The sequence below is a fragment of the Gymnoscopelus microlampas genome (genome assembly GCF_963454915.1).
Source record: "Gymnoscopelus microlampas genome assembly, chromosome: 8".
Classification (NCBI taxonomy): Eukaryota; Metazoa; Chordata; class Actinopteri; order Myctophiformes; family Myctophidae; genus Gymnoscopelus; species Gymnoscopelus microlampas.
In genome coordinates, this window is record NC_139945.1 from 47331698 (window position 1) to 47348394 (window position 16697).

The window sequence follows — 16697 nt, forward strand, 5'->3', positions numbered from 1 at the left end:
TAGGGTGACCAGATCCAAACAGTTCATTTGTGGGACACAATACCACTTGTGCGGGACAATGTGGGGGGAGGGGTCAACAAATGATAACCTATTGCTTAAGTTGCTATGCCTTGATGTCGTATTCGACCATCGGCCTGATATATCATATTTTGTTATTAACCTGCTGTGGCCTACTGTAGGGTTCTCAACCTTTTCAGACCGCGACCCCACACCCTTACAAGCACTTGTAGGAGTTGAGGCATTTACTTTTGGTTTGTTGACAGTTGAGTGAGAAAACAATTTTGCACATTGAGCTAATTATCTTGGGACCCCCCAAAATCATGTGGGCGTCTTGACCCACAGGTTGAGAACCACTGGCCTATAGGGATATTTCTCCTGTTATTTTAACAGGCTTAAAAACACAGCGGCGTCCATCTTTGTTGTGAAAAACTGAAAATGAGTCTCCTGCATTGTACGTCATTGCTCCAAATAAGGAGATAAGCCTGCCCACATTTGGATACTGGGCCCTGATTGGTCCCTCACGACTTTGGAGGGAGAGAAATGAAATCTCTATTGAGGGGGGCCAGACCTAATCTGCCGAGAGCTAAAGTGCAATTCAATTTTGCAAAGGCAGATTCGTCTGGAACCAGGCTACTTGAGCAGTGCTGTGTCCAGTGTCCACTTGTGACGGAACAGAACCAACAGAAGACAGCCCAGTCCAGTGTACTAGCAGCAATCAGCGCACCCCTCAATACATGCAGATTGATTTATGACCGATGTCGTTTTATTGAGACAGCATCTCAATTTGTGGGACGCTTGAAAAGTCATGGAAATGATCATATTCCATCCTGATTGGCTATGATTGGCATCAAAACGCAGCATCCGATTGCCGTGAAACTTTGCACGCATATTCCCACTAGGCAGAGGAAGAAATGCCACCCATTTCACATTGGTTATAGCCCCACCGGCAGTAACACCAATTTTGTTTATCTAAAAGATAAAGCCACACCTTGGGACCCCAGCACTCCTCTTTCTCCAATAGCTCCGTGGTCTCCTGGCTCTCCATCGGGCCCCACAGGGCCATAAGGACCTGGTCTTCCTGGAAAGCCCTGGGGCCCATCTCGCCCTGAAACACAGATTGATTGATAGATCGATTGAATACTTTATTAACAGGTTGTTTTTTTTTAAGTACAAGCAGTGCAGTCAAAGGTTATGCTAAAAGGATAAGATAAAAAGCCCTAAGGGACTTGTACTCAATTCATCAGTAATACATAATAATACATACAATACAATACAATACATATTGGTAGAAAACTCAGTACCATCAACAGGTATATTACACCGGAATGAGGGGTGGGGGTGGTGGGCAGAGGACACTACTACCAAGTTGTTCAATCTGTGACTTAATCACAGATTGTAAATCCTACCCTAATAGTTGTCTATCATTCACCTAAATGCCAGTACTGTAATTGACGTGTAAACATGAAAATAATAGACAAATTGCGGATTTAGGTTTAATCTTCCACTAATTTGGCTAAAGAATTAATCCACTTTGGATTGGGCCATTAAAAAGAAGAAATCTATCCATCTATCTATATATACAATTTGAATCCTGCGCCATGTCGGTTGTCAGTATGTACGTACGTTGTATGTGGCCAGTGTGACGTAATCTGACATCACGCCAGTGTGACGTAATCTGACATCACGATGAGACGGTGCATCACTCCGAATATGGACACAACGCCAGTGTGACGTAATCTCACGACAGCATGACATCACGCATGACATCACATCCTACCTATAAATTCTAGGATGCCGTCAGATCGCACCAGTTCGACGGCTTCCATAGTGGGTTTTGGTCATTGGAGAGGTGATGCACGTCACCTCTTTCTGAAGTGGGTACTTTCAAAGCCTGCCGTGGATTTAGGAGAGCACAAAACTCTCTCTCACACTGTGAGGTGCCTGTAAGGTGGCACTGCAAAGTGAACGACGCGTCACGCTAGACGTTCGGGCCGCGTAGCGGCCCGAACCTCTAGTATATATATACAATTTGAATCCTGCGCCATGTCGGTTGTCAGTATGTACGAACGTTGTATGTGGCCAGTGTGACGTAATCTGACATCACGCCAGTGTGACGTAATCTGACATCACGTACCTATAAATTCTAGGATGCCGTCAGATCGCACCAGTTCGACGGCTTCCATAGTGGGTTTTGGTCATTGGAGAGGTTATGCACGTCACCTCTTTCTGAAGTGGGTACTTTCAAAGCCTGCCGTGGATTTAGGAGAGCACAAAACTCTCTCTCACACTGTGAGGTGCCTGTAAGGTGGCACTGCAAAGTGAACGACGCGTCACGCTAGACGTTCGGGCCGCGTAGCGGCCCGAACTTCTAGTTCTATACAGTTTAGTTCCAAAACAACTGAGTCAATCTTAATTTCATATGAAATGAAAAAAACACACCCAGTGTGAAGGTAGCGGCGCCTTTGATACATTTTGTCATCGATATGTGTTTATAATGTGTTTATAGCCACGTGTCACGTGAAGCTTGACCAATCACTTTGTTGACGGGTCTGACCAATCAGAGCGTTGACGGGTCTGACCAATCAGAACGTTGACGGGTCTGACCAATCAGAGCGTTGACGGGTCTGACCAATCAGAGCGTTGACGGGTCTGACCAATCAGAGCGTTGACGGGTCTGACCAATCAGAGCCTTGACGGGTCTGACCAATCAGAGCGTTGACGGGTCTGACCAATCAGAGCGTTGACGGGTCTGACCAATCAGAGCGTTGACGGTGAACACGGACAAAGTCAGATATAGAGCAGGATCCGCTATAGAGCAGGATCCGCTAAAAACACATTGGGCCACATATGGAAAATAAAAATGGTGGAGGTACTTTTGTGGCGTACTGGCAGTGTACACAAATTAGGTGCTGATCGGTCCAGCCAGTGGTTAGACAACAGCAGAGCCACAACGTAAAACAAAAATCTAATGGTTTTTTTTTTACAAGACTAGAAATAACCATTGACTGCTAATTATTTGAATTACAGTACATGCCTTACAGTTTATATTCCACAGACAAACAATTCTCAAATAACTATTAATAATCCTCACAACAAAGTTGCATTCAGCAAGGTCAATCTAATTTCAGTCACGCAGAGGGTCACACAATCATAACTATCTATCTTGAGCACCTGGAAAAGACTACAGCTGCAGCAGAGTGTGCAGAGTTTGCTAACCAGGCCCGGATTGGCCGTCGGGAGGACCGGGACTATTCCCGGTGGCCTGCCCTCTAGTGGCCTGCCTGAAAAAAAAAAAAAAAAACATTTTTTTTTTTTTTTTTTTTTTTTTGCATCAAAAAAAAAAATCAGGTCAGGCCAGCCATTCACAGCCAGCGCGGCGCTTAAATGATGCAGCAAAAAAAAATCTCTCCTAAGCTCAGGCCAGGCCAACCACAGTCAATTTCAATTCAATGCAGTCAGTGTTGCTTGCAGCTCAGTGCAGCTGCGGGCCTCCCCCCTACCTTTAACCCCCAAAAAGGCCCCCCTTTTGTAAGGCCCCCCAAAAAAAGGGCCCCCCGAAAAAATCGACGCGCGCTGCGCGCGCGCAGGGTGGCCTGGGTGGGCGTGTATCTCCCGGCCAGATTTGGAGTCCCACTCCGGCCCTGTTGCTAACTGAGCTAGGCTGACTTGGTTAGCAAATAGAATTGTTTTATTCAAAATGAGTCACTGATCCTGTCCGTCTTACCTTTCAGTCCCTGTGGTCCATTGGCCCCTTGAAGCCCGGGGGGGCCGGGCTGCCCAGGTAAACCAGGGCAGCCTTCGGGTCCAGCGGGAGGAGGTCGTGATGGAGGTTCCACTACCCAACCTTTCTCTCCTTTAGGTCCTGGAGGTCCAGACAACAGCACAGAATAAATTATACTGTTAAACCAATTAAAACACTATAGCACTTTAGTGCTTCACATAATGATTTAAAAAATAAAAGAATCAAACAAATACACATGAAAAAAAACAACTCAAAGCACAATGTAGACAGCAAGAAAAAGACAAAGAGAATTAAGTCAAATAAAATGTGGCAGAGTATAGCGCTTTTTACAGATTATGGCAGTGCAGAATGTACGCTTTCAAATGGTGTGTCATACATTGAAAGAAGATATCTCTGCTGTCCAGCGCGAAATTGCTAACTCCAAAACGCTCATTGTTCAGGAAACGAAAAAACTAAATATACGTTTTTCAGGAAATGAAGAAAACCTTATATTTTTAAAACAAAGCAATACTGCCACATCAAAGTTGGTATAGTGACTGTATATATTGTCAGATACTTGCATGTGTCATTATATTATCAACACTGTACCCAAATCGCGGGTAAATCAACACTTTACCCAGCGCAAGTGGAGTTAGTAGTTTCAGACGAGCAGAAATCAAGCTGAAGTGGAGTTAAGTGTCCAAACAACAATAGCTCCACTCGCTGCTGAGGGAGAGGTTTCAAAAGGGTACAAATTCTCAAAAGCTAACAGTGGATCTCCATGCTCACAATGCATCACAACAACGTGTGAATTAATGCCCTGATGCTTCATGACACTTATTATATAGGCCAGAACTAGCGCGACAGAAATGCTATGAACGCCTTTCTTCTTGTCACATGCTCTCCTCATTAAACGCTTCATAGATTTTAGAAATATAATTACTTGTTTTCATAACATTAGCGTCAGTGCTAAGTTCGATAAACAGGTACACTGCATTTTTAACAGTAGTTTTAACAGACTACGGGGAGCTTGTTTACATGTTCCTCCTCCTCGTTCACTGCGCAACGCGCTCTACTCATGCTGTTAAAAAGCAGCGCTGTAGAGGAGAGGGGGGAGTTGTTTGTTTTTGACGGACAGTTTGAGGATCCAATGGAGTTGGGAGTTTTCGTCAGAGGCGCTTTTTAATACTTTTCATTGGTTCAAATGTTTTGATTTTTTACACAGACCTAAAGGGTGTTCAATAGCGTTGATTTATGAAAAAAAAAAAAAAAGATGAAAATGGAGTTAGCTGGTTCGTCCTGGACACCAACAAATTATGCTTATTTGAATAAGGTTAAACCTCTGAAAATGTGTTTTAAAGCGTAGAAACAGGAAAAAGGCACTGGCTTTATTCAATAAATCAAATTTGATACTTTTACAATTATCCAAAAAGGAGTTTTGTGTTGTTGAGACGTTGTGTTGTTACAGTTTTTATGGTCAAATTCAGTTTATTCTCCCCGGCTGCTTACATGGATTTACAACTTCAACTCTGCATAAGGTCATAGAATACATTTTTCTTTTAAAAAGAACTTCTCGTGAACAATTAATCAGAAATAAAACTTTGTGAAAAGCAATTCATGTTTATACATAGAATAATTCAAATACAATTTGAATCTTGAACATTTCAAACAACGTTTTTTTAAATCCACTGACCAGGAGGTCCAGGAAGACCTTTGACTCCATCCATCCCTGAAGGGCCACCTGTTCCTGTGCAGCCACGATGACCAGGTAACCCCATCATACCTGGAGCTCCTCGCTCACCTGGTACACAACGCACGCACGCACGCACGCACGCACGCACGCACGCACGCACGCACGCACGCACGCACGCACGCACGCACGCACGCACACACACACACACACACACACACACACACACACACACACACACACACACACACACACACACACACACACACACACACACATTTCTTCAGTTGGGTTGCTTGCAGGATATCTACTTAAACACAAAAGCTAAAGTTAACATGTTAAATAACTTTAAATATTAAATGTACAGCTTTAATGTTAACCATTTGACATGTTCTGTCGTTTCACCTTTGACCCCCGGTAGTCCAGCAATGCCAGGCAGGCCTGTGGCTCCGAGACCCCCCTTCACCCCCTTTAGTCCTGGGAAACCTTGCATCCCATAATCCCCCTCATCTCCAGGAACTGGTGGGTTGGGCCCACTTAGGCCACATCCACCAGGGAAACCTGAAACACCACATCAAATGTTAGTTGTCATACCAGGACTGCAATTAATGCTGGTTTTCTATCCTACCAGGGAGTTAGTACTGCTGGTTTTCAATCCTACCAACGCTGTCTCACTCCCACAAGGTATATTTTGACTTTTTGGAACAATTTTGACCAAACGTCATCATGTGACGTGAAGGTGGGGCAAAAAAGTCACAATATGACTTTTGGAGAATATATGATTTACAATTCCGTGCCTATCGTAACATAACTCGGACGGTGCTGAGTTGGCTCAAAGTGGACTTAACAACGCTCGGCATGGCGGCTCCCTCATCTAAGCTCGTGCCTCAAGTCCGCTTGAGATGGTACGTAGACGTTTTAAAATTATTTTTGGAGGACTGTCAAAAGCGCTGAGAACTGGACTTCCGCATTGTTGTAATGCGGAAGTCCCGAAAAGTCAACATGTGCCTTATTTGCCCCTAGCCTGGTAAACCCCCCTCCCTCCGGAAATCTCATTTGCATTTGATTTCAGGAAGGAGGTCTGGGATCGCGCAGGGAGTAAAGCTGCCCGCAACGCTGCGTATTCGAACCAATCAGCGGCTGCTAGGGGCGGGATCATCCAATCACCTGCCTAGTAGCTTGAAAAAAAGAAAAACCTCTCTGTCATCGATTCTGCGTCTCAGATGGAAGTAGGCTGTGAAACAAATGTGTGTCGCAAGCTTCTTCCATTTGACGGTGTCAGGTTAATTTGCCCCGCCTTCAAAGCACATGTTGATGTTTGGTCACTAAGTCACAATATGCCTTTTGGTGAGTGAGACAGTGTTGATCCTACCAGAACCCTAGTACTGCTGGTTTTCTATCCTACCAGTACCCTATTACTGCTGGTTTTCTATCCTAACAATACCCTAGTACTGCTGGTTTTCTATATTACCAGGACCTCTAGTACTGCTGGTTTTCTATCCTACCAGTACCCTAGTACTGCTGGTTTTCTATCCTACCAGTATTCTAGTACTGCTGGTTTTCTATCCTACCAGTACCCTAGTACTGCTGTTTTTCTATATTAGCAGGACCTCTAGTACTGCTGGGTTTCTATCCTACCAGTACCCTGGTACTGCTGGTTTTCTATATTACCAGGACCTCTAGTACTGCTGGTTTTCTATCCTACCAGTACCCTATACTGCTTGTTTTCTATCCTACCAGGACCCTGGTACTGCTGGTTTTCTATATTACCAGGACCTCAATTACAGCACGTTTTCGGCGCTCAACGCTCACAGTTGCAATCAAATATTATGTGATCACCAATGAGGGAGTCAAACTCACAGAATAATTGTCAGCTTTGAAATGAAAATTCACTGGAGATTTCATCTTAAATTAAAACTGTATGCACACAAGCGAGGACACACGCACGCACGCACACACACACACACACACACACACACACACACACACACACACACACACACACACACACACACACACACACACACACACACACACACACACACACACACACACACACACACACACACACACAGACGTGTGTGCGCGCGCACGCACACAAGCACGCACGCACGTTTGCACCCGTGCACAGCAGTGGTACCTTTGGGTCCTTCATCTCCAGCAAAGCCTTTTTCTCCGTTTTCACCTGGCAGCACCTGTTTACAGTCCGCACCTGGAAAACCTGGATATCCAGTTGCACCCGGAGGACCTGCAGATGGACAGACAGGCAGGGAGACAGATGGATAGACATAAAGTAGTGATAGACAAACAGATATATATGGGCAAAGATGACTCTAACATCAGGTAAAAACATTATGTAATATGATAAGAAAGGAATCTTTGCATCCTTTCATAGCATAGCATTAAAAAGCATAGTAGTATAATAATAATAGTAACTAGAAAAAGTGCTCCTCGGAGCACAGGTCTCGGCCAGGTCAGGTAGGTTATTGTGACCTCCTGGTGGCGCTATAACAGGCCAATGTTAAAAGGGTGACATTTGCTCCTCAACATAGTGAGAATGTGCATGCCAAGTTTGACCGCAATCGGATGCTGCGTTCATGATTTGCGGCATTTTGTTCAAAACAAGCCACTACTGCAAACTTTAGATGCCAATCTTAGCCAATCAGGATGGAATATGAAAAATCATACATCCGTTTTGATCACATGACTATAGAGAGCATGTGTACCGATGTGCGTGAAATTTGGATAAAATTGGAAGGAGTAATATGAAAAAAAAGTTGGTGCTATAAAAGGCAGATGTGAAAAAAGCAGGGCAAAGGTTTTTCCTTGACCTCTAGGGAGTGCACTTACAAAGTTTTACACAGATCGGTGCAGTTATAGGTAAAAACACGAATCGGCCTGTTATAGCGCCACCATGAGGCTGATTTGAAAATGTTCAAGTGGCATTTCTTTCTCGGCATAGTGGAAATATGCGTGGAAAATTTCAAGGAAATTGCATGCTGTGTTCATGATTTGAGACATTTTGTTCAAAACGGAGCACTCCTACAAACTTTGGAAGACATTTTTAGCCAATCAGGATGGAATATGAAAAATGTGAAAGACCCGTTTCGTTTAATGACTATAGAGATACTGTGTACCGATTTGCGGGATTTTTGGACAAAATCTGTAGGAGTCCTGTCAAAAAATATGTTTTGCACAAATCGGCCTCCTGATGGCGCTATAAAATGCCCATGTGAAAAATTTGGAGCAGAGGTTCTGCTGTGGCATCCAGGGAGTATGTGTGCACAGTTTCACTGCGAGCAAGCCAACGGTGCCGGAGATTAGCTGTACACAGACAGACACGGACACACGGACACACGGACGGACGGACGGACAGGGGGTAAAACATACTCTCTCGCCACGCCTTTCGGCCTGGCGGAGACAATAACAACAATAATGACAATCCATACAGTTTAATAACATTAACTGTTGTATGTAGTAGTAATAATAACTATAAAGTATCTAACAATCATACCTAGTAAGAGTACATTATCAAATAGTTCTATAGTACCTGTGAGTCCTGTCTGGCCTTTGGCTCCTCTGCTCCCGGGCTGGGAAGTGCCCTGTGTGCCCTGACATCCTCTTGGGCCTTGATCACCCTTAACACCTGTGGGTCCAGTAGGGCCTAATATGCCTGGACCTAAGAGAGACAGGTAGACAGGCAGATAGATTAGACAGACAGATGGAGAGATAATGTCCAGTAATTTTAATTATAATGGTGTAAGTGTGTGTGTGTGTGTGTGTGTGTGTGTGTGTGTGTGTGTGTGTGTGTGTGTGTGTGTGTGTGTGTGTGTGTGTGTGTGTGTGTGTGTGTGTGTGTGTGTGTGTGTGTGTGTGTGTGTGTGTGTGTGTGTGTCATTTTGTACCTTTTGTGTATCGTGTTTAAGTTGTAAAGGGTAGTGTCAGTGATGGTGGTCAGTGATGGTGCCCCACACACACACACACACACACACACACACACACACACACACACACACACACACACACACACACACACTGGTGAACCATGACAATAAAACATTTGTGTGTGTGTGTGTGTGTGTGTGTGTGTGTGCATGTACGTTTATTTACCTCTTGCTCCCATCTCTCCCTTCACTCCCTTCAGTCCATCCAGTCCATGAAGTCCTAATGGACCTGGAGGACCTGAAAGAACACAATATACTGTTCATATAGATTCATGACATATACATTATTTATCATGTACCATGTCTTTACTTTGTCCTGGATTAGGGATGCACCAAAAGGTTCAAGAGGGGGCGATACTCGCTTATGCTGATTGATCAGCTGCCGTATCGTCCCTAAGGGGTTATACGGCATGCTGATCAATCGGCACAGCTAAAACCTGGACGTTTGTCGCGGCATAGAAGTTGAAGAGGTGAGCGTGGCTGTGCTGTCCTCAACAATGGAACCACCTGCCTGACAGGCTCAGGCTGAAAAATGTTCTTTTAACCCATTAAAACCGGTAACGCATCTGTGTAACTACGTAATCCATTATTTTATACTTTGGGTTATTAGAAAATAGCAGATATACAAGCTCATAGCGCTATGAGCTTGTATATCTGTTATTTTTGAATAATTGTGAAAATTTGTGGAAATCTTTGAATATATATATTTTCTTAAAGCAAACATTTTTAACTCATCTTTGCATCTGGGGGGGGGGGTCCCTGTAACAAAATATTTTCAGATGGGGGTCCGTGGCCAAATACATGTAAATTTGGAGGTCCTCGACTTTGTCCTGTCCCTTTTTTTTTTTTTTTTTAAGATATTTTTGGGGCTTTTCTGCCTTTATTTTGAGAGGAAAGTAGGCTGACAGGAAATGGGGAGAGAGATGGAGGGGGTGACACACAGCAAAGGTCGTCGGGACGGGCGTCGAACCCGTGACACGCTGTAAAACTGGATTACAGATCGCATGTGGTATGCGCCTGGTCCGCTAGGCCAGCAGATGCCCCCAGAATGGACATTTAACCCCTTTTTGAGTGGTGCCAACCACTCCTATATCTGACTTTGTCCGTGTGTCCGTCCGTATGTATGTCTGTCTGTCCAATAAACAAACATTGATGACAACATCAATACGGGGCTCATCAAAGGCACCACTCTCTTCACTCAGGTTGTGATTTTTTTTTAATTATTGTGTGTATCGCCGAGAACCTGAGGGTGTGGAGCAGCGTTTGTCCAGAATCAAAAATCCCCAAATCTCCATCCGTCTTGTCTGTTTGTGTCTATTTTATGCCCATGTATGGAGATCCCTGATGTGATCAACATGTCATAGTACTCTGATTTTGCACACAGCCATTGACCATTACCATCTGAACTTAACTGTGAAGCCCGTTTTTCAATGTCATCAAATCTCAGCTTCTTATTAGCGTTTTTGTGTCAAACACTGTCGCCATGGTTACGGGGCTGCCCAGCTATGGGACGAACTGCCTCCCGGGTTGCCAGATCATGTGCGCATATCCCCCCACGGATGCGCTGCGCCGACCGGGTATGGTCTAGTAATAATAATAATACTAACTTGAAAAAGTGCTCCTCGGAGCACAAGTCTCCGCCAGCAGACTTGTGTTGTGTCCTATCCGTCTGTATAAGTGTCCTATCTGTCCTGTCTATGTAAGTGTCCTATCCGTCCTGTCTGTGTAAGTGTCCTATCTGTCCTGTCTGTGTAAGTGTCCTATCCAATTGTTACAGTATCCGCCATTTCTCAGCCATTTCGTGATTATTCCTGTCTTACCTCACTTTGAAAGAGGCTAAGACTCTTTCAAAGTGACACATGTATTTATAGGCCGCTATACGTCACTAGTCAATCAGATCACACTATTTCACCGTATTGTCACGTGTCACGTGAGGCTTGACCAATGTTAGCTTGACATGTGGAAAGTGAAAACAATGTCTCCTGGCGGAGACAACAACAATAATAACCACCTCTCAGGCCTTGTCTTCCTGGTTCTCCATTGGGTCCAGGTTGACCTGTCTGGCCTTTCTGACCATCAGAACCAGTTTTGCCACTGGGTCCAGGGGGTCCAGAAACTCCTAAAACAGAGACAGAGTAAGAGATAATAATAATAATAATAATTATTATTATTATTATTATTTTAATTATTTTAATAATAACAATAAAAATAATAATAATAACAAGTGCATTTGCGTACCTTTAGGTCCTGGGTCTCCACGGGAACCAGGGCAACCAACATCACCTTGGAATCCAAAATCACCATGACGACCAGGTTCTCCAGGGTCTCCCTGGGGTCCATGGCAACCTGACAAAACACAAAGCAGTGTCTCTCAATTATCTTAACAATATAAACAAAATTGTCTGTTAATGAGGCTAGTACATGTTAGTCCTGTAAGTTGATGCTTGTGTGTAAATTGTGTACAAATTATGTGTCTATGTGCGACAGTATTACTAACTATTGTTAAAGCCGGGAATGGAGATTATGTTTTGCCCCCGTCTGTGTGCCGCTAATCTCACAAACTGCTGTTATGATCAGCGTCAAACCTTTTTGTGTGTGGTAGGCTAAGGAAGTCACTAACACATGGTGGCATGTTAGCTGGCATACTAGCCTGCTTTACGTTTTGGCCTTTGAACTAAAGTATAGGTCGTACAATCTAAATTAATTTCCCCCTGGATTCCATGATGTAACTCCCCACGCCTATTTGCACTGAACTATATTTTAAAGGGACTACACCATGAATTTTAACTTTTTCTTCTTTTTTGTGTGTTTTTGGTCTCCCCTACCTCTCTTCTATCCCCAAAAAATACCCCAGTTTGAACACTCAGGCTTTCACAGCAAATCTGGGGTTTTCTGTAAATTGGTCTCAAAACAGGCCAAACTGATTTTCACCCTGACGTGACGTCACATCAGGATACAATACCTCCCGTTTTTCAGTTCCAAAAAAAAAAAAAAAAATGTAAATGTTTTTTTTTTTTACTTTTTCCACACAGAACCAGGAGATAACATGCATACAAACCGGCTCAATAGCGCCCCGTGCCAAACACGACAATGTGGTATTGCAGGTGAAAGTGCTTTTGAAAAACGTTTGATGGACATAAACAATATGATATTAAATATTATTATTATTTTTTTAATTCATGGTGTAGATCCTTTAAACTTTTTTTTACATTTTCTTCAAAACACACTTTTAGCTACTAATCCTAAAGATTTTGTCCAAAACTCACACAGGGCCCTATAAAGGGCCAGACTGGCTAAACCCACTAATTTGGGATTTAGGACTGGGCAAGGGGCCCCTGCAAAAGTTGCTATTTTGGGACACTTGCCTTACCCGCAAAACACCTGCACTACCCATTACATTATGCATAGGTGTGGTTTGGGCGTTACAATAATAAAACTAATCACAGTGCCAGATGCCATTGCCTTTAAGAGAAGACCGCACAAGCCATTATCCCCAATTCAATCTTACGCTCTCTTTTCTCCCTGTCTGCAGTGTTGCCAGGTCTGCTTATTATAATCCACATTGGGCTTGTTTTTCTGTAAAGTTGCTTGTAAATAATGGTAGAACGGTTGTGAGCTTGTAGATCGTCTATTTTCAAATAGCCAACACATATAAATATGCACATTGTTTAATGGCCGACATATATAGGTTTGAAGTGCTCATGTGGCCTATTATAGTCGCTTCTTTTGTGCTTGTTTTCATAGACCTGGTTGTTGCTTATTCCTCTTGCAAATTCTGGCAACATAGCTCTTTAGCTCTGCAGCCGCACAGTGGGGATTTAAAATGGAAACATGCACCCGACGTTTGGTTTCTAAGCTCTAGCCTTTGATTGCCTTTCAATCAGGGGCGTCACAGGGGGGGTGTAAGTGGGACTGAGTTACTAGGGCCCCCCCCCCCAAAAAGGGCCCAGAATTTGGTGCTACGCCCCTGCTTTCAATAAAACCACATTTGACAAAGTCATCAATAGAGTAATCGCCAGAACATTTTTGATAGTTTTAGTTAATTTTATTTGTATTCATATACTATGAATGTGTGTTGCAGCTCTCACCAGATAGTCCAGTCTCTCCAGGAGATCCTGAGTCTCCAAATGAACCAGGAACACCAACAGAGTCTCCTATATCACCTGAATTTTAGAAAAACAAAAGTGCAGTTTAATGACAGCTCATGTAAACACTCTACGAACCAATTTTACATTACGTTTCTACGACGGAGCATTAGTGCCATTAATTGGTGAAAAAAAAAAAAAAAGTTGGCGGGAGCGGGGCATTATTCTGACTTTTTACTCAGAAATCTCTGGGTAAAATGTAGGAAATTTTCGAATTTATTATCACACAAATTTGCCACTTTAAACTAAGACATTTATTAGTTTTATGTGGCAAATTTGTTAGTTTATAAAATAGGACATTTCTGAGTTAACTAGCACATTTCTGAGAAAATAAACTCAGAATTCTTTATTTAAGGAGGCGCGATCCTATCACTTTGGATCATAGCCTAAAAACCCACTTTGCTATGGATGGGATCGGATTTAGCAATAAGGAAATAGGCTACTCTTGAATTAAATTAATCAATGGAAGAGCTTTATTCAACGCCTTATTATGGCTACGTGCTATGTGGGTGTTCACTGTGTCCAGACTGAGCGACAGACTAATTTCTACTTCGCCGTACGACGGGGTCGCGCACCGAAAATAGCCGATCTACAAGCTCACTGCTGCAGACCAGACATGTTGTGAGCTTGTAGATCGGCTATTTGCGACGTGCGCCCCGCTGTCGAAGTATGAATCGAGTTTGTGCAAATTCAATTCAATCATATAGCCTATATAAAAACAATATCCACTGATTAGATTAGTTAACGCCTATTGGGCTAAAAAGGAGAGGAAACTGTGCATGCCTGCATGCGCAAAAACAAATGATTAATAATTAGGCATGTAACGATTTATCGTTTATCGATTTTCTTTTATTTTTTTATTTTCATAATTATTATTTATGTAAATATATGTTCGTTTTTATGTTATCAAAGTTAAAACAGTACAAATTATTTATCCTTCATTAGTTCTTGAAAGGCCATCTTTCATTGGAACTTAACTTAGAACCTTAAATAGAACCGAATTAGACCGAATTAGACCCGAAAAAAGGTTGATTTATATTGGTGAAATAGAACCGAATTAGACCCGAATTAGACCGAATTAGACCCGAATTAGACCCGAAAAAAATTTGCGCACGCGCGCAAATTGTGTGCGCACTGACTGTGTGGCCCCCAACTCCAAATTATTTTACAGTTGTGGCCCCCTGCCTAATCTAGTTGAATACCCCTGGTTTACCCCCTCCCCCGTCTGACAACGTTGTTAGCTGTCTGATTTAAACTGTGTAGGAAACATAACTGATAGGCTTCTAATGAAAACGGCTAATTCTGGAGCGCCTCGGTGCGGCTGCAGAGTACAATGAATAATAATCTAATTTAATAATTTAACAATTGTATCAGACCGCTGACAACGCCAAACTCCTTTCAACACTGTCTTTCAGATATATAGCGAATTTCATTGATATTAATCAATTAATTCTTATCTAATCTCATTTGGAGCAGTTTAAAACAGTTTCCCTTATTACTGTACATAAATGTGTTGTTTTATACAGAATGCTGAGAATGTAGCATAGATAAAAAATAACTTGTAAATCCGAAGGCTAAGCCTTAGTTTGTTTATTTGAAGGTTTTCTTTATAATTTATTTCATCTGGGATATATGTTTTAAAATTCATTTATTTCATAAGACTTATATATTTAAAGTTATTATTTTACAAATAAAAAAGTATATGTCTTAATGTGACAGTTAATGCATGTACCTCGTGAATAAAAAGGCTTTATTTAATTTCATGTATTAAAAAGAGGATAAGAGAAAATATAGTTTTTTAAAAATACATGCTTTTTGTAAAATAAATAATCAAGGTTTTTCAGTAATTTGTCTGGAAAATAAATGTGCTAAAAAAATCGTAAAAAAATCGTGAAAAATCGTATCGTGAACCTCGAATCGTGATTCGAATCATATCGTGAGTTGAGTGAATCGTTACATGCCTATTAATAATAACTTATTTATATAAAGAGTCAGAAAGTGTCTCTGAGATTAATGTCGCAAATCTGCGAGTTTGTGTATGTAGGAAATTTCCTACATTAAACTCAGAGATTTCTGAGTAAAAAGTCAGAATAATGCCCCACCCCCGCCAACTTTTTTTTTCTTTTTTTCTCCACCAATTAATGGCACTAATGCTCTGTCGTACGTTTCATATGGTAAGTGAAAGTGTGTGTATTATTTGTTATGGAATGCAACCTTTGTTTTGTCCTACCTTTAAGCCCAGTGAATCCGTGGTAACCAGGTACACCAAATGTCCCAGTGATTCCTGGGTCACCCTACAGTCAGCAAATACAATTAGTGTTAATACAAAAATATGTTTTTTAAATTTCTATATTTCAAACATTCTAATCGATTTATTTTATAATGGACTAAATCGATTGGTCTGATTAACCACTTAAAGGTAGTGTAATAATAACAGGGGTCTACTCGTCTTTCCAGTTCTTTAATATACTGAAAATACATTTTCAGGTGGGTTGCCAATTTCAGCCAGTCAGGATTTATCAGTTTCAATTTTATAGTGTTCCAGTTCCATTTTATCTGCTAATTTCTTTGTGTCATCACTTCCAATTGCACTTGTTTATCCTGTATCCTGTATGAGTTCTCTCTCCTGAGTTGAAAAAATAGGTATCCTGACCTGAAAATATATTCTCTGTTTACTAAGGAGCTGGAGAGTCAGGGAGACCTCTGAACAAACACTCTATACCAAGGATTATCAGAATATAGCTATTTAACATTTATTTTAAAAAAAAGATACATTACTTGCACCTTTAACCCTGTACTATACTTCGATGTTCAACATTTTTAAAAGTAGACAATCTGCAACCTCAAGATACGACATGATGTGAGCTTGTTTCATTTATTTATTTCAAAATAAATAAATAATGATAATCGTTTAATCGAACATGTTAACCACTTAACCCTATATGGTTGAGCGGAGTCCCTCAGGGCTCTATGCAAGTGTATTTTCTGTTTTCGCAAAACATTAAATATCTACGCAGAAAACAGCAGATCTTCAAGCTTACAATGCGTCACGTTGTAAGCTTGTAGATCAGGGTTTCAACGGAAGCCTTGAGTTAAAGTAGTGTGATAAGCCCCTCCCCTCCCACTCTGTCTACCAGTTATCAGGTTACTCCCCCCAAACACACACACACACACACACACACACACACATACACATA

General features: G+C 42.0%; 1 protein-coding gene across 5 annotated transcripts in view; it reads right to left on the reverse strand.

The window, feature by feature from the left end:
- col4a4 (collagen, type IV, alpha 4) overlaps positions 1 to 16697 on the reverse strand; it is a 141020-nt gene that overhangs the window by 45591 nt on the left and 78732 nt on the right. For all 5 annotated transcript variants that reach the window (XR_014601356.1, XR_014601357.1, XR_014601358.1 and 2 more), the window contains 11 exons: positions 15731 to 15794; positions 13444 to 13518; positions 11594 to 11701; positions 11367 to 11474; positions 9522 to 9593; positions 8962 to 9090; positions 7552 to 7659; positions 5817 to 5972; positions 5415 to 5522; positions 3725 to 3862; positions 989 to 1105 (listed from right to left, as the gene is read on the reverse strand). Coding sequence is in view for 1 of the 5 variants with exons in the window: in XM_084065334.1 (XP_083921460.1) it covers positions 989 to 1105; positions 3725 to 3862; positions 5415 to 5522; positions 5817 to 5972; positions 7552 to 7659; positions 8962 to 9090; positions 9522 to 9593; positions 11367 to 11474; positions 11594 to 11701; positions 13444 to 13518; positions 15731 to 15794 (1183 nt within the window). In the remaining 4 variants the exon portion in view is untranslated. The remainder of the gene's footprint in view (positions 1 to 988; positions 1106 to 3724; positions 3863 to 5414; positions 5523 to 5816; positions 5973 to 7551; positions 7660 to 8961; positions 9091 to 9521; positions 9594 to 11366; positions 11475 to 11593; positions 11702 to 13443; positions 13519 to 15730; positions 15795 to 16697) is intronic.